Raw genomic sequence first — 24126 nt, 5'->3', positions numbered from 1 at the left:
TTGAACAAACATTTGACTAAAAGAAAGGCATGAATTAGGCCAATATCTGGGATACCAGTATTCTAGGCACATGGAGTAGTACATGTAAAGGCCTTGGAGTGGGCATTAACTTTGTAAGAGGAATAGAAAAACATTATGTTTAGAGAAAAGTGAATATTAAAATAATAAGAGATGAGAGAATAAAAAAAGGACTTGACATTTTATTCTCTAAGGTGGTGCCCTCTGACTCCTGTCTGAAGCAGATGCAAATTTTCTCCAGAGGAAAGTAAGAGACCTTTAGAATTCTCAAAAACTAAGATCAACAAAAGGTGAGCTCACAAAGATCATCAAACCCACAGGAAATAGGTCACAGATGAATGAGAGATAATCTGAAGCAGCAACATATTAAATGGCAAAAGTCTTTATTATTACAATGATAAGAAGTAGAAATAAACTATTGGTGAAATGTTTGAAGAATAAAGAAACTAAATCACAAACATGACAATAGATTTTCGTAAAGGAACAGATTTGAAAGAGAATGAAATAGATTTTTTCTAAAGGTTTTATTTTTTTAAAATAATCATTATAAGATTGACAAATTTGGCTGTATGAAAATTATTCTATTTATCAAAAGACATCATAAAGACAATAAAAGACGAGCCATGAATTGAGTAAAGATATTTGCACTGTTTATAGGCAATAATGGAATGAGTATGCAGAATTTAAAAAGCTTCTACAGATTGATACGAAAAAGGTAAATAACAATATTGAAAAATTCAGTAAAAGATACAGGCAGTTTCGATGAAAAGGAAATGCAAATTAAAACCACAACAATGTAATTATTTCACATGCAATAGATTGGCAAAATTTAAGAAGTCTGACAGTACCAAGCATTCCCAGTAATTAGAGGCAGAAGTGCTCTATACCTTGCTATTCACAATAGCCAAAAAATGATTAACAACCCAAATGTCCATCATCTGATCAAGGGATAAATAAAATTTGGTATAGTCTTACAATGAATATTACTCAGCAATAAAAAGGAATGAAGCTCTGATACATGCTACAACATGAACCTTAAATTGAAAAGAAACCAGACACAAAAGGCTATATATTGTGTGACTGCATTTATATGAAATGTCATCAGTAGGCAAATCTATAGAGACAGAAAGGTAACTGGTTACCCAGAACCAGAGATTGGGAGGGTTTGAAGGAAGGGAGAATGGGGAATGGGGAAATGGAAGGCACAGACAGCATTTCTTTTGGGGTGATAAAATGTTAAAAAATTAGATTGTAGTGATTGTTGCATAACTCTGTGAATATACTAAAAGCCATTGAATTTTGCACTTTAAATAACTGAACTCTTAAGTGTATGAATTATATCTCATAGAGCTGCTTTTTAAATTTTTAAATGGTCTATGTATACCTTACTGATGGCAGTATCAATTGATATAATCACTTCGGAAAACACTATGGCAATGGTTTCCAAATTTCTATGTACTTTAAAAATAGCTGGGGTCGCTGGGCGCGGTGGCTCACGCCTGTAATCCTAGCTCTCTGGGAGGCCAAGGCGGGCGGATTGCTCGAGGTCAGGAGTTCGAAACCAGCCTGAGCAAGAGCGAGACCCCGTCTCTACTAAAAATAGAAAGAAATTAATTGGCCAACTAATATATATAGAAAAAATTAGCCGGGCATGGTGGCGCATGCCTGTAGTCCCAGCCACTTGGGAGGCTGAGGCAGAAGGATTGCTTGAGCCCAGGAGTTTGAGGTTGCTGTGAGCTAGGCTGATGCCACGGCACTCATTCTAGCCTAGGCAACAAAGCGAGACTCTGTCTCAAAAAAAAAAAAAAAAAATAGCTGGGGTCTTTAAAAAAATTCCAGAGACTAGATACAGTGGCCCAGGCCTATAATCCTAGCACTGGTCTGGGAGTCTGAGGCAGGAAGATTGCTTTAGCTCAGGAATTTAAGACCAGCCTGAGCATCAGGAAGATCCCATCTCTACTAAAAATAGAAAAATTAGCCAGGTGTTGTGGTGCATGCCTGTAGTCCTTGCTACTTGGGAGAGGGTAAGGCAGGAATATAACTCCAGCCCAGGAGTTTGAGGTTGCAGTGAGCTACGATGATGTCATTGCACTCTACCGGAGACTCTGTCTCAAAAAAAAAGGGAAAAACAAAATTCCAGAGGCCAGGCCATGCCTCAGGCCAATTAAATCATAAACTCTGAGCATGGGATGCAAGTACCATTATTTTTTTTGAAAGCCCCTAAGTTCAAACATTTAGACATGTTTGATAATCACTGCAATATGGTATTATCTGAGAATTTATTTTATTGAATTTGAAGGTTCACTCTATTTAACTGTTATTACCAATATGCTTGGACTTATTTCTTATCTATTTTATGCTTTTTCCTCTTATGTTCTAGATCTTTTTTTAATTGTCTTTCTTTAATCAAGATGGATACAGTCTTGTTTTATTTTGTTTATTGCAACTCCATTTTCCTCTTGTTTGCATAGAAAACTAAGTCTTAATATATAAAACCATAGAGTATTTATATACTTTTAAAGATTATCTTTAAATTTTTCTCATATATGCAGCTAATTCCTTCAAGCAAATGAAGTTTAATAATTTTTATTAATCATAATGTTTGAAAAATTACACATATTTAAAGATATTTTAGTGGATATTAAAAACATTTATTTAATCCACATATAATTTTTGGTTTTCATTCTGCTTTTCAGAAGTCTTGGAATAAACTGTATACCCTATTCACACCCCTAGGATTTCAAAGCCAACAAGTTGAAAAACACAGTTATAAAGGATGATAGTATCTACCATGAAATAAATTGGTGACCATTGTGGGCAGTGAGTTGAAGTTCTAAGGAGAGATGAGAAATTCACATCTCTAGGTCAGATAATATATTCATTGTCACAGAATTCTTATCAGAAGTGTACCAGCAGTGTAACTGTGCTCTTTTTATACTTTTATCGAAATTGGATTTTATCACTTAAACATATCATTATCATTTTGTAGATAAAAAATGGAATTGGCCGGGCGCGGTGGCTCACGCCTGTAATCCTAGCTCTTGGGAGGCCGAGGCGGCGGATTGCTCAAGGTCAGGAGTTCAAAACCAGCCTGAGCAAGAGCGAGACCCCGTCTCTACTATAAATAGAAAGAAATTAATTGGCCAACTGATATATATATAAAAAATTAGCCGGGCATGGTGGCACATGCCTGTAGTCCCAGCTACTCGGGAGGCTGAGGCAGAAGGATCGCTCGAGCCCAGGAGTTTGAGGTTGCTGTGAGCTAGGCTGACGCCACGGCACTCACTCTAGCCTGGGCAACAAAGCGAGACTCTGTCTCAAAAAAAAAAAAAAAAAAAAAAATGGAATAGCTTTTCTGCCATTACTGGTGAATTTAAATATTTTGAGGGTATTTCCACTTGCTTTGATACTTTAATTATTACCATTATTGCTTGTGTCACTTGACAGATACTTAATTTAGCAAAGGCAAAAATTCATGGCTATCTTCCCCCAATATAATATAAAGGATATTAGAATGTATTAACTTTGATAAATTTCTCCAATTTAATATGTTGTTATTGTCTGTATCTTAAAGTTATGTTCTCTTTTTAACCTCCAAAATGGGCATAATTTTTATTTCATAATGACAGTATTTGCTTGTGACTCTATTCACATAATTATCCTTTTATTTACATGCTATTCTTTTTCCATCATATATTCCTTCTGGGATCATTCTATTTATCATGAACTACATTGGGAAGGCTTAATGGTAGTAAGTGCTCTAAGTTTTTATTTTGTTGTTGTTGTAAAGTAACCTCGTTTCACTGTCATTCTTGCCTAATGATTTAACTGGGTATAAAATCCTGTACTGACTATTATTTTTTTCTTAGCACTCTGAAGATATTATTCCACTGTCTTCTGGCTTCTATTATTGCTCTTGAGAAGTCTGACATCTGTTTCATTGTTGTTCCTTTTGTAAGTAATCTGTATTTTCCCTGGCTGCTTTTAAGATTTTTTAATGAAAATTTTAATGTCATTGATTTTATTGTTTCATTTCTAGTTTTTATATTCTCCCTCTCTCACAGATCTTTTTTTTCTTTCTAAAATGGTCCCTTTTTCATTGTTTTTATCTTACATTTTCATGCCTTTCCTGCAGTTATATTATGTGTCATACAATTTAAGTTTCTAGGGAACAGGTCTAACTTAGCTGTTTCTTGCAAACATGGAAGCCCCTGTGTAATGATGAATTACTTTTTTTTTTTCCTCCTTTTCATTGAGAGTCCAGGCCAAGACTGAAACATTCCTTGTTATTTTCCTTTTAGGTCAGATGGATATTTTTTTCCTTTCTCTGAATTTTAGGCCTTGGATACTTCCAATTTTATAGAGAGGCTTAGTTTTAATCCCTGCTCTTCTGTGGGTACAAGGCCTTGTCTCTTGAATTTTTCAGACCATTAAGATACAAACATCTAGGAAATTAAAGTCTGCAAATATCTTGAGGGTAGCTGTAATTTCAGAGCATAGTCACTGCTTTAGTTTCTGGTTCTCACTTCATTTTAGCACTTCTAGATCTTCTATACTTTCTTTTAAGCTTGGTATACTTTTAAAAAGACATTGTAGACCGAGGCCGGCAGATTGCTTGAGGTTAGGAGTTCAAAACCAGCCTCAGCAAGAGTGAGATCCTGTCTCTACTATAAATAGAAAGAAATTAATTGGCCAATTAATATATATAGAAAAAAATTACCCAGGCATGGTGGCGCATGCCTGTAGTCTCAGCTACTTGGGAGGCTGAGGCAGCAGGATTGCTTGAGCCCAGATCGCAGGTTGCTGTGATCTAGGCTGACGCCACGGGACTCACTCTAGCCTGGGCAACAAAGTGAGACCAACTGACTGACTGACTGACTGAATGAATGAATGAATGAATAAATAAATAGACATTGTCATATTTTATCCAACATTTATTGGTGTTTTTCAGGAAATTTGTTGCATAATTTACATTTTAACAATATTGAATCCTTCTATTTTACAACATGCTAAATCTGTTTTTATTTTTATGATCTCTGTTTACAGTTTCATTGTTTTTTCTTAAAATGTCTTACACATTTCTTAAGCAGTATCCTCAGTACTTAATAAATTTTGTTTATATTATGGATAGGAATATTGATTTATAACGTTTTCTAAATGGTTAATACTGATATATATGACCAAGTATTGATTTCTGTAAATTGATGATAACCCTGTAGAACTAACGGTTTTTTAGTGGATGGTATCGTATTTCTAGGTAGACAGTTTTGCTGTCTATGTACAATTTATTGTCTCCTTTCTGTTTGGATCTTTTAGGGGAAAAAAACCCTCATATTTAGTAGGTCTAGCATAATTCGAAAACAGTTTTCATTTTTGAAACTTTATTGTCAGTGTTTCTAATGTTTAACTATTAAATATTTTTCTATAGGCATCTGGTAAATACACTTAATTTTAGGTTAAGGAAGAGCCATTCTGATTTTAGAGAGTTTTCAATAAAAGGTCTTTATTATTATTATTATTATTGCATTTCTTGAAAGAATACTATTAATATTTTGTTTAAATTCTTCATGTGAGAAAATAGATTTTCTGATATTGAACTGTTCCTGCATTTGTGACATAAACCTTATTATATGATCATGATGTGTTACTGAATACACAGCTAGTAGATTCTATGTTGCTAATATTTTATATTTAAAATTTTCCTATGTTTGTTCATGAGATTGGCTTAGCTTTCTTTTTTTTTTTTTTTTTTTTTTTTGAGACAGAGTCTCACTTTTGTTGCCCAGGCTAGAGTGAGTGCCGTGGCGTCAGCCTAGCTCACAGCAACCTCAAACTCCTGGGCTCAAGCGATCCTCCTGCCTCAGCCTCCCGAGTAGCTGGGACTACAGGCATGCACCACCATGCCCAGCTAATTTTTTGTATATATACTTTTAGTTGGCCAATTAATTTCTTTCTATTTTTAGTAGAGACGAGGTCTCGCTCAGGCTGGTTTCGAACTCCCGACCTTGAGCAATCCACCCGCCTGGGCCTCCCAGAGTGCTAGGATTACAGGCGTGAGCCACCGAGCCCGGCCTGGCTTAGCTTTCTTAAGGTCCCTTTGTCCAATTTTCTTATGTGAGTTAATTTAACTTTACAAAATGGCTAGGGTAGGTTTCCATCTTTTTAAATGTTCAATGGCAGTTATGTAGGGTTAGAATTATATATTCTTTAGGAGTTTGGATTATCTTTCCAGTAATGCCATCAGTCATTGGTATCTATTGCCTTGACTATTAGATAAAATAGATACAGTGATCAACAGGTACAAATGACTATCAGTCACCAGTATCTATTGCCTTTTAGGAACATAAACATTTAACTCAAATTTAAAATTTTTATGTAGTTTTGCTGTATACACAGATGTTATCTTAACAGGTCATTATTTTTTTCATCTAGTTCTAATTTTTTTTTTTTTTTTTTTGAGACAGAGTCTCACTTTGTTACCCAGGCTAGAGTGAGTACCATGGTGTCAGCCTAGCTTACAGCAACCTCAAACTCCTGGGCTCAAGCGATCCTGCTGTCTCAGCCTCCGGACTGAGTAGCTGGGACTCCAGGCATGCACCACCATGCCCGGCTAATTTTTTTCTATATATATTAGTTGGCCAGTTTCTTTCTATTTATAGTAGAGACAGGGTCTCGCTCTTACTCAGGCTGGTTTAGAACTCCTGGGCTCAAGCAATCCGCCCACCTCGGCCTCCCAGAGTGCTAGGATTACAGGCGTGAGCCACCACGCCAGGTCTAGTTCTAATTTACTATTGAGTTGTATATAGGTTTTTCTCATAAGCACTTTCTAAAAAAACGGTTAATTTTTAATTGACACATAATTGTACATATTTATAGAGTACAGTGTGATGTTTCAATACATATATACGTTGTGTAATAATCAAATCATGGTAATTAACACATCTGTCACCTCAAACACTTGTTATTTCTTTGTGGTTAGAACATTTAAAGTCCTCTCTTCTTGCTATTTTAAAGTATACATTATATTTTAATTGCCTGTAGTCACCCTATTATGCAATAGAACAACAGAATTTATTCCTACCATGTTTCCCCAAAAATAAGACCTACCCATAAAATAAGCCCTAGCAGGATTTCTAAGCATTTGCACAATATAAGCCCTACCCCAAAAAATAAGACAGTGATGGGTGTGGCTATGCAGTGTATATGCACAATCCATGCATTTCATCTTGGAGTGGTAAAGAAGACGAGCAGCCTTTCTCACCTGCCCCATGAGAGCTTTATTGCTCAACATGAGAGATTGAGGCCAACGGTTCTAAAGGAAATAGTCACAAAAAATTCAGGATGGAATTCGGGGCTTGGAGAGTTATGATAATGTTCAGAAGAAGACAACTATATTTGAATAAATATAGATTGTTGTACCATACTTAAAAAAAATAACACAACCCCTGAAAATAAGCCCTAGGGTGTCTTCTTAAGAAAAAATAAATATAAGACCCTGTCTTATTTTCGGGGAAACACAGTATCTAATTGTAACTTTGTATCCATTGACCAGTGTCTCCCAGGCCCCCTACCACAACCTCTGGTAACCACTATTTTACTCTCTACTTATATGAGATCACCTTTTTTAGGTTTGACATATGAATGAGATTATATGGTGTTTGTCCTGTTGGCTTATTTCACTTACTATAATGTCCTCTGGATTCATCTATGTTGTCACAAATGACGGAATTTTGTTAATTTTTATGGCTGAATAAGATTACATTGTGTGTATATACCATGTTTTTAAACTTCATTTATCTCTTGTTAGACACTTAGTTTGATTCCATATTGTGGCTATTGTGAATAGTACGGCAATAAATATGGGACTGTACATATCTCTTAGACATACTGATTTCATTTCCTTTGAATTTGTGCCCAGTAGTTGGATTGTTGGATGATATCATAGTTCTATTTTTAATTTTTTGAGGAACCTCCATACTGCTTTCTGTAATCACTGTAGTAATTTACATTCCCACCAACAGTATATGAGTTAGCCTTTCTCCACATTCTTGCCAGCATTTGTTATTTTTTGTCTTTTTAATAGCCATTCTAACTGTGGTATGATGATATCATGTTGTAGTTTTGATGATTAGTGATGCTGAGCATTTTTTTCATTTATCCGTTGGCCATTTGTATGTCTTCTTTTAAGAAATGTCTATTCAGATCTTTTGACTAATTTTTAAAATTTTTCTTTTCTCTGAACTTTAGTCTTTGAATAGTTCCTATTTTGTTAAGAGGTTTATTTCTAAACCATGCTCTTTTGTGAATACAAGGCCTTGTCTTAGAGTTTCTCAGACCATTAAGTTACAAGCTTAGGCAATTGAAGCCTACAGATGTCCCGAGAGTAGCTCAAATTTCAAAGCATGTTCACCTTTTTAGTTTCTGGTTTTCACTTTATAGAGGTCCCTCTGGACTTTGTTTCCTTTTGTTTTAAGCTTGACTATACTTTTCAATGGATGTTTGTCATATTTAACCCAACATTTATTGGTGTTCTTTAGGAAATCTGATGCACCATTCACATTTAAAGTATATTCATCCACTGTCACAGTCTTTTTTTTTTTTTTTTGAAACAGAGTCTCACTCTTTTGCCTGGGCTAGAGTGCTGTGGCATCAGCATAGCTCACTGCAACCTGAAACTCCTGGGCCCAAACAATCCTCCTGCCTCAGCCTCCCAAGTAGCTAGGACTACAGGCATGTGCCACCATGCCGGGCTAATTTTTTCTATATATTTTTAGCTGTCAAATTCATTTCTTTCTATTTTTAGTAGAGGTGGGGTCCGGTCTTGTTCAGGCTGCTTTCAAACTCCTGACCTTGAGCGATCCTCCTTCTTCAGCCTCCCAGACTGCTAGGATTACAGGAGTGAGCCACCATGCCCGTCCACAATCATAATATTTTTATCCCTCAAATTCCCTCATGCCTTTTTTTGTTGTCAACCCCTCTGCCCTCACCAAGCTATGAAAACTAATCACGTATTTTTCATCCCCATAGTTTTGCTTTTTCAAGAATGTCATATAAATGGAATCAAAATATGTAACCTTTGGGGTCTGGGTTTTTTCACCTAACAAAATATATTTAAGATTTATTCATATTGATGCATGAGTCAGTAGTTTCCTTCTATTGCTAAGCAGTGTTCCAGTGTCTAGAAGTACCAAAAGTTGTTGATTCAGTCATCTTTTGAGGGATATCTGGTTTTCCCATTTGTGGCAATTATGGATAAAGTTGCTGTAATCTTTAGTATATAGATTTTTCTGTGAACATCAGTATAAATACCTACTAATATGACTACTGGATCAAATGCTAAACATATGTTTAACTTTACAAGAAACTATCAAACTCTTTGTGGTTATACTCTTTTGTATTCCCAGCAGTGTATGAGACTTATCTCTGTTCCTCGATCTGTCTTTCCAACTATTCTTTTTTATAGAATTCCTAGAACTTTATCACTGTAGGCTCCCCTTCCCTTATATTAAATAATTTTTTCTTCTCCAACATCCCTAACATTCTATAAGATTATAGAAACCTTTCATATTTCATACCTGTATTAATGCCTTAGAAATGATATGGATATTCTTCTGGGATGAATATATAAAGTTGGCCTTTAATAGATGAGTAAATAAGAGATGACATAAGACAAAGGTAACTGTGAAGTAAGGGTAAGTAAACAAAAACAACAGTATCTTGTTTGAAAAGCAAAGAGAGAGCTAAAGAACATAACCATGGCTAATACCTGGGAAACAGGATACAAGAGGCAAGGCATTTGGAGAGGTATATATGATCGTGGACTTAGTATGACTACCCTTTTGTTTCCATCTTTAAGGAAGTGCTGAGGAAGCCCTAAATCTAGGTTTTGAGGCATCTACCCCTATGGGTGGGAAGAAGGTTTGATTACAAAGGGACATTTACAAAGGGACACAAGGGTATTTAAAAATGATGTAAGTGTAGTGATGTTGGATACATGACTTAAATCCTTATAGGTCGGTTTCTTTTGTATGTTCTGTGATTCAGTTGTCTTGTGCCTTCATTCACCTGGTTTTTACTGAGTTCTAGATATTGCAAAGAAAAGTTGCAAAATAATTTGAGGCCTTGGATGACATTATACATCTCTAATAAAGATTTAAGTTTGCTATGACAAACAGTTTTAAATCACCTTAATCCAAATGTTTTGATTTGAGATGATTCAAAGGTGATTCAGGCTTCAGCCTGAACCTCCCCAGGATGGCCTGCTGTTTCTCCCTTATTACTCATTGTAGCCCTTAGGATTCCCAATTGAAAGTATGGAGACTTTATGGTAGGCCCTGTTCTCTCATCACTGTTGCCCAAACCTGTGAAACAGGCCAAAACACTGTTTAGTTTTTTTCTCCTCTTAATTGCCCTTTAAAGAACTATGAGACTTCTCTAAGAGGAAAAATAGACCCAAATGTTGGACTCATTTCTTTGACTTTTCATGGTTTTCAAATTTTAGCCCATCCAACTCTTTAATTATGTATTAACTTTCCAATCTCTTCAGTCAGGTATCTTTTATATTTTGTCCAATCTGTATACTTGCTATCATCAGGAAGGTTGGTCTAAATGACCAGAAATGTATGTTTATGATTTAGGAACTGATAATTGAGACCTGAAAATGAGAATGTGCAAGTTTGCATACTCTCATACAGAGCAGTCCCTGAATAACTAAGTTGAAAAAGGTCTTATGACTTTTTCAGAGTTGAAAGGAAGCTTGTTTGACAGATAATGAAGAAACCTAAGAAAACTCATGGGGCAAATCAAACACATAGACAGGGATCAGACAATTAGGGGTGGGGGGAGTCAAAATAATGGAAGAATTTGGGTTTTACTCTGTTTCATCTGGAAGCTATTAAAAAGTTTTAAGCAGATATAGTAAATCATGATATGAATCTGAATCTCAACCAGTTGGTCAAAAATATTAAAAGTAGAGATGTCCTTGATCTTTTTCTGTTTCATTTTTTCTGTTTCTGGTATAGTATCTGGACATCTACAATTATAAAAAGCTCCCAGGGAGTTTTGATTGCGACCAAAGATTGAGAACTACTGACTTAAAATTTTTTCTTAATCTCTTATCTTCTCAGGTGGATTTTATATATATGATTTTTTAATTCTAAATAGGAACATTACTGCACCATGAAATCAGTTTAGTGGGTTTTGACTAGGTGCATGGGTGGGTGAGTGTGTGAGAGAAACACAGAAATTTAGAAAATAGTAGGTATTGTTTATGGAAATTATATATATATATATATATGTAGTAGGTTGTGATGTGAAAGGTAGGTATTATTATAGGTCATATTAAAGAATATTTTAAGCACGTATGTATGCTTGTTATTTCTTAGTAATATTTTCCTATTTTTTGTCTCTGTTATAGAAGTTGTATTTCTCCTAAATGTTTTTATATTCTCTTATTTTTCAGACTTTCCTTTATGTTGTGCAAGTAAGGACTTATCGCTAAAAAAGGATCCTTATGAAACAGAATTATCCCAGTGGGAAATGAGTGAAAGACTTGAAAACTGTTTTCTTGAAGAGTCCAATTTCAGAGATTATTTGGAAGTTATAAGCAAGGTGCAGAAGCAACAAGAAAATCAGAAGGAATATTTAAGACAAGGGATGATTACATATAACAAAATGTCCATATTCAACCAACATACTTATTTATCTCAAAATCCAAGATGTCATTCTACTGAGAAACCCTATAAATGTAAGGAATGTGGGAAAGCCTTCAGACGAGCCTCACACCTAACTCAACATCAGAGTATTCATACTGGTGAAAAACCCTATGAATGTAAGCAATGTGGGAAGGCGTTTAGTCGTGATTCACAACTCAATCTTCATCAGAGACTTCATACTGGTGAGAAACCTTATGCATGCAAGGAATGTGGAAGGGCCTTTACTCAAAGTTCACAACTTATTTTACATCATAGAATTCATACTGGTGAAAAACCATATAAATGTGAAGAATGTGGGAAAGCCTTTATTCGTAGCTCACAACTAACCCGACATCAAAAAGTCCATACTGGTGAGAAACCTTATGAATGTAAAGAATGTGGAAAGGCCTTTACTCAGAACTCACAGCTTACTTTGCACCAGAGACTTCATACAGGTGAGAAGCTATATGAATGTAAAGAATGTAGAAAAGTCTTTACACAGCTTTCACAACTTGTTCTCCACAAGAGAATTCATACTGGTGAGAAACCCTATGAATGTAAGGAGTGTGGGAAAGCTTTTATTTGTGGCTCACAGCTTTCTCAACATCAGAAAATTCATAATGGGGAAAAACCATATGAATGTAAAGAATGCGGAAAGGCCTTTATTCGGGGCTCATTACTTATGCAACATCAGAGGATTCATACTGGTGAAAAACCCTATAAATGTGAAGAATGTGGGAAGGCTTTTATCCGTGGGTCACAACTTACTCAACACCAGAGAATTCATACCAATGAAAAGCCTTATGAATGTAAAGAATGTGGAAAGACCTTTAGTCATGGTTCACAACTTACTCAACATCAGAGAATTCATACTGGTGAGAAACCCTATCAGTGTAAGGAATGTGGAAAGGCCTTTAATCGTGGCTCACTCCTTACTCGACATCAGAGGATTCATACCGGTGAGAAACCATATGAATGTAAAGAATGTGGAAAAAATTTTAGTCGTGGCTCAGAACTTACTCAACATGAGAGAATTCACACTGGGGAGAAACCCTATGAATGTAAGGAATGTGGGAAATCTTTTATTCGTGGCTCGCAGCTTACTCAACATCAAAGAATTCATACTGGTGAGAAGCCTTATGAATGTAAAGAATGTAAAATGGCCTTTACTCAGAGTTCACATCTTTCTCAACATCAGAGACTTCACACTGGTGAGAAGCCTTATGTATGTAATGAATGTGGGAAGGCCTTTGCTCGTGGTTTACTACTTATACAGCATCAGAGAATTCATACTGGTGAGAAACCATTTCAGTGTAAGGACTGTGGGAAGGCCTTTATTCGTGGTTCACAACTGACACAACATCAACGCATTCACACTGGAGAAAAACCCTATGAATGCAAAGAGTGTGGAAAGGCATTTAGTCATGGTTCTCAACTTACTCTACATCAAAGAATCCATACTGGTGAGAAGCCTTATGAATGCAAACACTGCAGGAAGGCCTTTACTCAGAGCTCACATCTTTCTAGACATCAGAGAGTTCATACTGGTGAAAAACCATATCAATGTAAGGAATGTGGGAAGGCCTTTACTCGTGGTTCACAACTAACTCAACATCAGAGAATTCATATCACTGAGAAATCGTTTGAATATAAGGAATGTGGGATAGAGTTTAGTCATGGCTCACAAGTTTACATATGAATGATCTGATTCTATGGCATCACTATAGAGCATTCTCTCTCATCCCTTATCAACAAAGAATTCACAGAAATGTGAGCATAGGAGCACATTTCCCTTATACAGGGCAGCATCAGAGAATTTATACAGGGAAAAGTGAATGTTAATGTAATCCATCTAGAAAAGCCTATCCTTATTGGAAAGCTATTAAACTTTACCAAATTAGAAAATAATTTTGTTAATATAGTAAACATAGGAAGGCTGTTAACTATAGCATTTGTCTTTTTCCACACTCTCTGTCTCTACCATTTGATTTTCTTTTTTATATATATCATGATTCTCTTCTTCTTTGGTTTAATGATTCATAAGATGGACCTAAGAATAATTCCTTTATTATGTTTCATTCTTGGAAGTGTTTTGTAAGTTAACACATGTAAAAGCTCTAAAAGCAGTGCCTTGGACATATCATAAATACTAGACACCATTTCCACTAGAGGTATTTTACAGGATTTGCATAAGAGCACTTATGAGTATGAAGAATATTGTGAACTCTTTGATTAACAATTATCACAGGTGATTTGGGTAGCGGGTGCAGTATGCTGTAATGAATGTAAGAAAGCTGTTATTGAAATCTCAACCCTTATGCTAAAAGCAAATTCATACTGCAAAGAAACCTTGTGGATTTCATCAATAGATTAATTGAGCATAGCCATTAGAGAATTTGGGATGGATATAACATGATTGTGACAAAGTCCAAGATCCAAAACCCAATAAAGCTAGTGGGAAATTTTTTAAAACTTGAATGTACTGCTTTTTAAATAAACAGAAACAAAAACACTGGCATTACAGACGATTTTGCAATGGAAAATGAAAGTTTGTGTCAGAGACCTTTTCTCTTAAGCAATATCTCTATTACCTTCCTTAGTAACAAAATTCTGGACTCAAAAACTATCTCTGCCTTCCTTGTAGGTCAGCAAGGTAGAACTGGTATTTGTATTGAGTAGGACATTTAAGAAATCCATTTTTCTTATCTGCCTTTCTTTTTCCCGTACCTACAATGTAGACATGTAAGGGGAAGCTCTGATACTGTCATGGAGACTTTGAGGATGCTATATGGGTGTTAGAGATTGTGGAACAACCATACTAGATCTGTTCTGCCTTCCTCTTGTATTCATATGAAATTAAACATCTTATTTGTTGATTCTTTCATAGTGCTGTTATTGACAATAAAAATCATTAACGACATAAAATTTGGTACTTAGAATTGAAGTGTTATGGGTAAAAGAAATCTTAAATATGGCATTGACTTATGGCCACTGACAATGATCTACCCAGTTCAGACTAGATACCAAAAGAATCTTGGTTTTTTTTGTTTTTTTTTTTTGTTTTTTTTTTTTTTTTTGAGACAGAGTCTCACTTTGTTGTCCAGGCTAGAGTGAGTGCCGTGGCGTCAGCCTAGCTCACAGCAACCTCACACTCCTGGGCTCCAGCGATCCTTCTGCCTCAGCCTCCCAAGTAGCTGGGACTACAGGCATGTGCCACCATGCCCGGCTAATTTTTTATATACATATCAGTTGGCCAATTAGTTTCTTTCTATTTATAGTAGAGACGGGGTCTTGCTCTTGCTCAGGCTGGTTTTGAACTCCTGACCTTGAGCAATCCGCCCACCTCGGCCTCCCAGAGAGCTAGGATTACAGGCGTGAGCCACCGCGCCTGGCCAAGAATCTTGTTTTTATTGGCAGGTCATTTGGTTATTACTTCTCATTATTACAAGATAGAATTAAAGGAAATGTTAAAGGAAATGATGGGAGTGATTTAGAATGTGTTGGGTATATTTTGCTGATTTCAGTAAGGTCCTAAGAAAGAGATAAATTCAGAGTAGAGTTAGGCCACTAGCAGCAATTGAAGGCAATATTGCTCAGTAAGACTTGGTATCTCTGATGGCAGGCACTCAGTTCTTTACCCTTAAATGAAAGCCATTTACAGTGATTTAAAGTGACAGCCTGAACAAGAAATGAGACCTTTGCTGATACATAGGAAGGCAATCTGCTAACAAATATATTTATCCTCTTCCCACCTCAGCCCATTGTTCCAAAAGTAGTCATATTTATTAGGTGCTTACTATATTCCAGTCATTATCCTAGGTGTTTGGGATATATCTCTGAACAATTCTAACCGGAGGCAATGGGATAAGAATAGATGTAGAGTATGCTGGAACATAAATGTAATACAGAGAAGTCACTCAAAAGGAGATGGGATTGATATGACAGCTTAGGTCACATTACAAAACGATCAAGAAGGAAAGATTAGAACCAGAATTTGAAGGGATGAGGTAGTAAGTCGATGGTTATCTAAGAAAAGAGCATCACAGGCAGAGAAAAAGCTAGAGAGGTCCTACAATGGGATTATGCAGATATATTTTAGGAATATTAGGGAAGATACAGAGTTCTGTGCAAAGGGGTGATTGCTAAGACACGAGACCAGAGAGATAACAGAGGGTCATAGCATTCCTGCCTTAAAAACCATTGTAAGTACTCTGTATTTTACAATCAGGGAAAAGGCAACCATTGGAGAGTTTTGAGCGGAGGACATAATCTGACATGTAGCTGTTATAAAAAACTGGATGAGAGTAGGCACTATGGCAATAATTCAGATAAAAGATGATGTTATGGCTTAGAAACACATGGTAACAATGAGTATGGTAAGAATTGGTTGTATGCTAGTTATACAGTAAATGTGGAAAAACTAGCAACGTTTATTTAGGTGTTAGATATTGTGTAAAAGACAAGTCCAAGGTGATTGATTCAAATGTCTTGGTCTTGAATATCTGGAAATACATTAACTTCCTCAACTAACACAGGTAAAGTTTCTGTTGCAGCACATTTGGGGAAGGTTGCGAGTTCAATTTTGAACATGTTAACCTTAAGATGTCTTTAAAATTGGCAATTGAGTAGGCAATTTGATATACTAGCATACACCAACTTAAGTATATTGCTTTGGTAGACACTACCTATATTTTTAAAAAATATTGACGCAGGATAAGATCACTGGAGTGGAGAAACACTAAAAATACAGCAAGAACTGACTCAGGGAACACTCCAAAATTAAGAATTCATGATGGCTGGGCATGGTGGCTCACGCCTGTAATCCTAGCTCTCTGGGAGGCAGAGGCGGGCGGATTGCTCGAGGTCAGGAGTTCAAAACCAGCCTGAGCAAGAGCAAGACCCCATCTCTACTATAAATAGAAAGAAATTAATTGGCCAACTAATATATATAGAAAAAATTAGCTGGGCATGGTGGCACATGCCTGTAGTCCCAGCTACTTGGGAGGTTGAGGCAGGAAGATTGCTTGAGCCCAGGAGTTTGAGGTTGCTGTGAGCTAGGCTGATGCCACAGCACTCACTCTAGCCTGGGCAACAAATCGAGACTCTGTCTCAAAAAAAAAAAGTTCAATGATACAGGAACAGAACTAAAACAGAAGTATAGAGAAACAATGGTATGGGATGAAAACCAAGATAGTGTGAAAACTAACAAGCCAAATATTAAGTGAATCACAGGAAGTTCAATGGTATCAGCTTTACAAGGTTACATAACAATAAGTTTGAGAATTAGCTATTAAAGTGAGCAATATTGATAATATTGGAGACCTTGACCTTGAGAATAGCAGAGGTTTCTTTGTTGGTGGGTTGATTTTGGACTGATAGAATTTAAATCTTAACACAAAAGTTGGCGATGACTAGAGAGAACACTACATGTGGACACAGATTATCCCAGCCTCTGGATAACATACGAAAAATCCTGCAGTCAGTCACATGCACACCCTAAAATCAACCTAAAGGAGTTGATCCCTTTAGGGATGGCCCCACAGTGCATCCCTCCTTCTCAATGAAAGGTCTAAAGACTATTCAGTATGCCCCCACTCCTAAAATGCCCATACATGTGCCCACTTGTAAGGTCAACTTGAACACCAGGAAGCCAGGTTAATGCACAACCATAGAAAAAAATTGGGTAAACTACAACCTGTCCTGAACTCAACAAATCAAACCAACCTGAGCCGGATTACACATGCAAGTAAAGGCAGACTTCAGGGATTAGGGAAGGGCTACAGACTGATCTTTAAATCCAACAAAATACCAAACACTGAGTAAAATCTAACCAAAACAAAAATCACAATGGAAAAAATGAACACAGGTCAACAATAAAACCAAATACAAAAACAGGCTAATAAGAAAAAGGACGATGTGAAAGAGAAAAATATCCTATAAAATAAAATACTGAAAACCAGGAAAAAAAAAAAAAAAAAAAAAGGCCGGTCGTAGTGGCTCACGCCTGTAATCCTAGCACTCTGGGAGGCTGAGGCGGGCGGATTGCTCAAGGTCAGGAGTTCAAAACCAGCCTGAGCGAGACCCCGTCTCTACCATAAAAATAGAAATAAATTAATTGGCCAACTAATTATATATATATATATAATCAGCCGGGCATGGTGGCTTGTGCCTGTAGTCCCAGCTACTCGGGAGGCTGAGTTAGGAGGATCGCTTGAGCCCAGGAGTTTGAGGTTGCTGTGAGCTAGGCTGACGCCACGGCACTCACTCTAGCCTAGGCAAGAAAGCAAGACTCTGTCTCAAAAAAATAAAATAAAATAAAATAAAATAAAATAAAATAAAATAAAATAAAAACCAGGAAGTTAATTATAACTTAAAATTGAAAAAATAAAACCCACCAGAGGAAACAATAAACACTGTTTAATGGCAGATAAAATGGGCCACAATGAACTAATCCTCATCCTATTTGAACAAGGTCGGGTATATGTGACCACCAGAGGAAGAAAAGAATAGAAATAGCATTACTGCCCTGGATGTCTGTATGGACCTCTCCAGCACACCGAGCACGAGTTCCTTTTGAGGTTTCTGTCCTCCTCGGTGATGTGACCCACTTGCCAAGTGTAACGCAGCGCCTCCCATTGAAGAGGTTATCCCTATCCCTGCTGGTATGAAACAGCAGCACCCACAAATGCACCCGGGTCTTCAAAACCCTAACAGGAACCACAAGGTAAACAGTTTTCACTCAGCCATATAATCCAAGCCAAAACGGAGGAGCTCACCAAACGCAAAGCAGACTTGACCAAAGCCAACCACGGCACACGAGACATATTCCCCCTGCTGGATGCCACGTGCGAATAAACACACACGCACACAGAAAACACGGGTACAGTGCCCGCACTAAGGCGGCTCCTGGGACTGCGGTGCTCTGCCGCCTGGGAGCAAGCCCCAGGAGAGAAGCAAGCGGCCCACAGGCACACAGGCAGTCCAGCCCTGCGGGGCACAGGGCGCACAACCTTCGGGGACACTCACACACCCACTAGGCCGGCGTGGGCGAGGCGGCGATGGATCCCACGGTGCACCTCGGAGGATCCCAACGAGGTTTCTTTGGCCGAACGGAGCCCTCCGCCGCTCCTGACATCCAGGAATCATCCCCTTGAAAGACTCGAAGGGACTGCATGGCCACAGAGAGCTCCGGCTCCCCAACGATCGCTGGGCAACCGCGTTGGTCATTGTGACGGCAGGCGCCAGCGCCGTGACAAGCGCATGCGCAGTTACAGGGTCGGCAAGGAACCTGGTGCGGGTAGGAGAGGTGGGTCATGAGATGCAGGTGGGGTGTCTGGGAAAGGGATTGGGGCGGTGGCGGGGGGGGGGGGCTGAGGGGGGGAGGGGCCAGTTCCTAGACGTCCTGTTCTCGCCACCTTCTGCAACAGAGCTCCGGGGCGCGTCCCAGGAAATAGCCAGCTTCACGACGAGGGCCGGACAGTTGGAGGACTCTTGGGATCGGATTTAGGTTGGATGGACTGCACAGTAATGGACTCACAAGGTGGTGGGGATGAAATGCGGCGAGGTGGCATGGTGCCCTTGTGGCACCTGAGGAGACCAGAGCAAGGGCAGGAGCAGTTGAAAATCCTGTGACATGTGTATCCATTGCCTCTGTGGGACCTGGGCCTGCCAGCTACTGCCCTGTTCTCAAAGCCCCGGCTCTTGCTTGTCTACACCGCTGCTCAGAGAAGGTGGAGACACAGACCTAGGCAAGTCCAAGGGACTGCAAAGGTGACCACAGGTGGCCACATGGGGAGATCGAATCTCAGAAGAGAAGGTGGAGTGAAGCAGGGGTTTCAGACGCAGGAATGGGCCATTCCCAGACTGACGGTGACCACATGTCTGCTTCCAAGGGCACCGAAAGAGGCCCCAGGAAAGGGAAGGAAGAGCATATAGCATGCCTGGGACCACAGATGCACTCTGCCAGAGTCCTAGTCCGGTTCAGGGAATGTTGCCAGGCCAAAGAACTCTCTGAAAAGGTGGCACAACCAAACCTTCAATGGTTGGAACACTATGACCCAACTGCACCCACCAAATTCCTAGTCCCTTCTCAGCGAAAACAGAAGCAGCCAAAGGATTTTGCACTGGTACTAAAGCCCCACACCCTTTTCCCCAGCAACACACGGAGTAATTGCATACCCCATCAATGAAAAGGAAAGCGTTGATAAAAGAAAACTCCACATTAAGTAGAAGGCAGAGGCCAGACACCTTGGGCTTTATCCCATCCAACGTCAGTCATGTAGCCCTTGCATTGGGCATTAAGACCTAGGGTTCCCCTGTTGGCACCAAAGCCATAGAAAGCCAGATGTGTGTGACCATCACGTGGGCCTTATCAGTAAGAGAGGAGTGTAGAGAAGGAAACGCTCATAAAGGGGATCCCCAAGAACGTTGTCCGGGATGAACTTGGAGATATGATATCTTGATAAGACTGACCCAGAAGGAGAAATGTCTAGGCCCCATGAACAAGATGAAGGACAACAAAAGATGGAAGATCTTGTATAGGTTGGAGCCCACGCAAGAAAAATCACTTCCGACTGCCACATGGACTCCAGGGAGGGAAGGAGAGCAAAATGCATGACCTACCGAGAAAGGCTACACTTTAATGGAACCACACTGTCCCTGGGATATGCCCTGCTTCTCAATAATCGGGCCATGGGGAGGGTAGCGGTGACCGTCAGAAGAAAAGGGGAATGCACATAGCCTCACCTTCCTTGGCATCCGCCTGCACCTGTCCTGCACACCGAGAGCGGGTCCCTTCAGGTTTCTGTCCTAAAATGTAATGTGGTCCTCTTACGTCGGGAAGAGCGGCCCCTCGCGGTGAGGGGACATTCCTACGCCTGCGGGTCCCAATCAGCCCCCAACTCACCCGGGCCTTCACAACCCCAGGCAGGAACCACAGGGAAAACAGATTTCCCGAGGCCACACAGCCCACGCGGAAACAGGGGAAGGGGCTCACCAGTGGGAAAACGTACAGCTAAAGTGAAAAAACTCCCACCCACCACCTCGCCGATGCACAGACACATTCCTGCCACCACACACCACAGGCAGACAGCAGACGCGCGCACGCGCGCGCACACACACTGGCAGCTCCTGGGCTGAGGTGTTCTGCCCGCTGCGAGGAAGCCCCGCTGGGAGCAGACCCGCCCAGGGCCACACTGGCAGGCCAGCCCCGCAGGGCACAGGGGGCACAACGTCGGGGAGACTCACATGCCCCGCGGCCGGGCAGGCGTGAGGCGGCGACGGATCCCGCGCTGAGCCCCGGCAGCTCCCGACCGGGTTTCTTGGGCCCGCTCTGCCCTCCGCCGCTCCCGCGCTCCCGCGTACCGTGGCCTCGACCGCTCGAAAGGGCAGGCCATGGCCCAGCACCGAGGCACGGCCACGGAGGCCTCCCGCTCCCCAAAGCCGCAGGGCCCCGATCACTAGGCAACCGCCGCAGTCTCTGTGACGCCGGACGCGAGACAGGAGGCGCGCGCATGCGCACTTGCAAGGTGGGCGGCCAGGCTTGTTGATAATGCAATCTGTGCAGCCCTACTGGATTACCTTTTTTTCCCACAGCCGAAGTTGTTGCTAATGGTTTTTCATCCTGGTACTCGCTGTGGCTTGCACATTCCCGCCCACACACACCTTTTTTTGGTGTGTGTGTGGCCCTCGTTTCTGGTATCCAACGCAGGTGTGAGTGTTTAGAAGGCGTATTTCTCTGGTCCAGAGTGACAAAGTCCCTTGTTCCTGGGTTGCAGGTGCTCCCACTATAGTCTTTTATTTTATTTTTTAGTCTCGCTTTGTTGTCCAGGCTAGAGTGAGTGCCCTGGCATCAGCCTAGCTCACAGCAACCTCAATCTCCTGGGCTCAAGCGATCCTCTTGCCTCAGCCTCCCGAGTAGCTGGGACTATAGGCACGCGCCACCATGCCCGGGTAATTTTTTGTATATATATATTTTTAGTTGGTCAATTAATTTCTATTTTTAGTAGAGATGGGGTCTCGCTCAGGCTGGTTTTGAACTCCTGACCTTGAGCAATCCGCCCAACTCGGTCTCCCAGAGTGCTAAGATTACAGGTGTGAGCCACCACACCCGGCCCCCACTATAGTCTTCTTAGTGTTTTGTGAGTCACGGTTACTCCTAAAGCACCAAGAAACTAGGATCCAGCTCATGGGCATGTGCAGAGGTACAAAACCTCTCGGATCATTGCTTGAGTACTTCTGCAACGGTGGCTCCAGCATCTTAGGCGTGGGCTCTTGTGGAGCAACTGAACAGCCAGTGTATGGAGTTCAGGAACATCTTTCCTGAACCTTTTGGCACCAGGGACTGGTTTCATGGAAGATAATTTTTCCACAGGGGTGGGGTGTTTAGGAGGTTGGTGTGCAAGTTGGGGTGGGAAGGCAAAGCTCAGGTGGTGGTGATATGTAGCCCTGTTTTCCTAACAGACCAAGGACCAGTTCCAGGCCACAGCCTGGAAGTTGGGGGCCACAGAAGAGTGACTGTTTCTCCAGGGTGTGCCTTTTAGGCTAGCCAGCAGAAGTGGTGGTTCTAGCCTTTGAGGTGTGGGTTCTTATAGGGCAGCTACAGAGATTGGAATGTGCAGAATAAGTGTAGCCGTAGGATCTGGTGTGTGCACAGAGTTTGGGATTAGTAGACTGAGCCCTTGGATAGCATTATAGTAGGTTCTTCTTGGGATGGGGCACAAAGTGTATTCTTCTCCAGGGGAGCCTACAGTGGTAATGGTGTTGCTTAACACAGTGCCAATAGATGCTGGTGTCCTCCACAGAGCAGGCCACTGGGTTCCTCCCCTAGAGGAACACTAAGAGGATGTCCACTGTGAAAACCATGGGGAGTCTGTGGCTGCCACAAAGTCTGTTGAAATCCTTAAAGGCTGCTGGCGTGTTTTGAAGAGCAGGTCACTGAGGACCATTGTGGCATATGCCATGGAGCTGATATTGATATATTTCTTCCTTTTCTGTTGTTCCTAGCCATCACTGGACACCTCAGGTATGCCAGTCTCAACAGAAATACTTTCTGCATGGCTATTTTTCATTTTTGCTCTACTATGTTGCTTCAAGTTCTTAGTTGAACTCTTGAGCCCTCCTATGGTTATTATTCCTCTATGGATAGTTGTCTAATTCTTGTTTTTCTGTGGGGAGCAAAGTCTGATATCTCATAGTCCACCATCTTGCTGATGTCACCTCCTATTTTCCATTTTTAATGGCCATCATAGTGGGTATAAAGTCGTATTTCATTATGGTTTTGATTTGCATTTCTGAGCATCTCCTCATGGGCTTATTGGCCATTTGTATACCTTCTTTGGAGAAATATCTTTCAAATCCTCTGCCCATTTATAAATTAGCTTATGTTTTTATTATTGAGTTGTCTTATTCATATATTTTGGATACTAGTCTTCTATCAGGCAGATAATGTGCAAATAGTTTTTCATTCTGTGGGTTTTTATGATAGTGCCTTTTGACACGAAAAAATTTTTATTTTTGAAGAAGTCCAATTTACCTAATTTTTTGTTTGATTTTGTTCTTGGTGTGATATCTAAAAAACTTTCCCTTGATCCAAGGTCAGAAAGATTTGCATCTATGTTTTCTTATAAGTATAGCCATGGTTTAAATAACATTTATTTATTTCTTCATAATCCAAAATATATTCTATATACAACTAAATTTGTTTCCAGTGACCTCCTCCCTACTCCTAACTTTAGTTGCCACAGATGTGCTCTTTAATTTCACTGACCTGTCTGGTGGCTCAGGAAAGATTCCTAAGGTCAGTCTTACCAGGCCTCAGGTAGAAGGATATTTGTTGAACTTCTGCCACTTATCATCTCAGTAAAATATCCCCCAGGTGATGGACTGACATTTTCTGACATCAATTCCCACCTTCAACTTGCACTAAGCTCCATGATTTTGACTGAACCACTAATCTCTCTAGGCCTGTGTTGCTCACTCTATGGTCTAAGTCCCAAGAGCACCAGCATTAACTGTGAACCTGTGATAAATGCAGACTCTTGGACCACACACTGCTGAATCCAAAGCTGGTGGGCCCAGAAATCTATATATTTAAAAGCCATCTAGAGCATTCTGACATGAATAGAAAGGGCCAACACCAGCTTGCTTAGCTGTAACAAAAACAATACAGTCACCTCCAGGAGAACCCAAACAGCATGGACACTGGGAGAGGATGTAGGTTGGATACTCAAGTAGGGAGGGGCAGGGTGGCTGGGCACCATCCTGACATGGAGTTAGGGCTGGGATGTGCTGGAACATAAAGAGAGACATTAAATCTTGAATTAAAGGCCTGTAAGCAACCCCATCCCTCTTCCCACACATTTAGCTCACCTGGTCAACCTCAGTGCTGTTGCTAACATTCATTCATCCATTTAAC

General features: G+C 40.1%; 2 protein-coding genes across 3 annotated transcripts; one reads left to right on the top strand and one right to left on the bottom strand.

Annotated features, from left to right (window-relative positions):
• Positions 1-219: 219 nt before the first annotated feature.
• Positions 220-13873, top strand: ZNF420 (zinc finger protein 420). Of its 2 annotated transcripts, XM_012774805.3 has the most exons (3): positions 220-308; positions 3888-3972; positions 11480-13873. In XM_012774805.3, exon 3 carries the CDS (start codon positions 11557-11559, stop codon positions 13408-13410), a length of 1854 nt encoding a protein of 617 aa, XP_012630259.2. In that variant the 5' UTR covers positions 220-308; positions 3888-3972; positions 11480-11556; the 3' UTR covers positions 13411-13873. The 2 variants fall into 2 exon arrangements, with proteins under 2 accessions (XP_012630259.2, XP_012630262.2); XM_012774808.3 differs by lacking the exon at positions 3888-3972.
• Positions 13874-18730: 4857 nt separating this feature from the next.
• Positions 18731-24113, bottom strand: LOC142861192 (uncharacterized). Its single transcript, XM_075993437.1, has 4 exons — positions 24081-24113; positions 20958-21230; positions 20457-20519; positions 18731-18999 (listed from the first exon to the last, which is right to left on the bottom strand). Exons 1-4 carry the CDS (start codon positions 24111-24113, stop codon positions 18745-18747), a joined length of 624 nt encoding a protein of 207 aa, XP_075849552.1. The 3' UTR covers positions 18731-18744.
• Between the last annotated feature and the right edge of the window lie 13 nt (positions 24114-24126).

The sequence above is a fragment of the Microcebus murinus genome, chromosome 16, assembly GCF_040939455.1.
Source record: "Microcebus murinus isolate Inina chromosome 16, M.murinus_Inina_mat1.0, whole genome shotgun sequence".
NCBI classification, from domain to species: domain Eukaryota; kingdom Metazoa; phylum Chordata; class Mammalia; order Primates; family Cheirogaleidae; genus Microcebus; species Microcebus murinus.
This window is presented reverse-complemented; position numbering and strand designations above follow the sequence as displayed.

Bases quoted from the DNA above. Each gene is read 5' to 3' on its own strand.
- ZNF420 (XM_012774808.3), top strand. From the start codon at position 11,557: ATGAGTGAAAGACTTGAAAACTGTTTTCTTGAAGAGTCCAATTTCAGA.
- LOC142861192 (XM_075993437.1), bottom strand. From the start codon at position 24,113: ATGAATGTTAGCAACAGCACTGAGGTTGACCAG. The intron at 21,231-24,080 runs GTGAGCTAAATG...CCACCTTGCAAG, and splicing joins ACAGCACTGAGGTTGACCAG to TGCGCATGCGCGCGCCTCCT. The intron at 19,000-20,456 runs GTGAGGCTATGT...TACCCGCACCAG, and splicing joins GCAGGCGGATGCCAAGGAAG to GTTCCTTGCCGACCCTGTAA.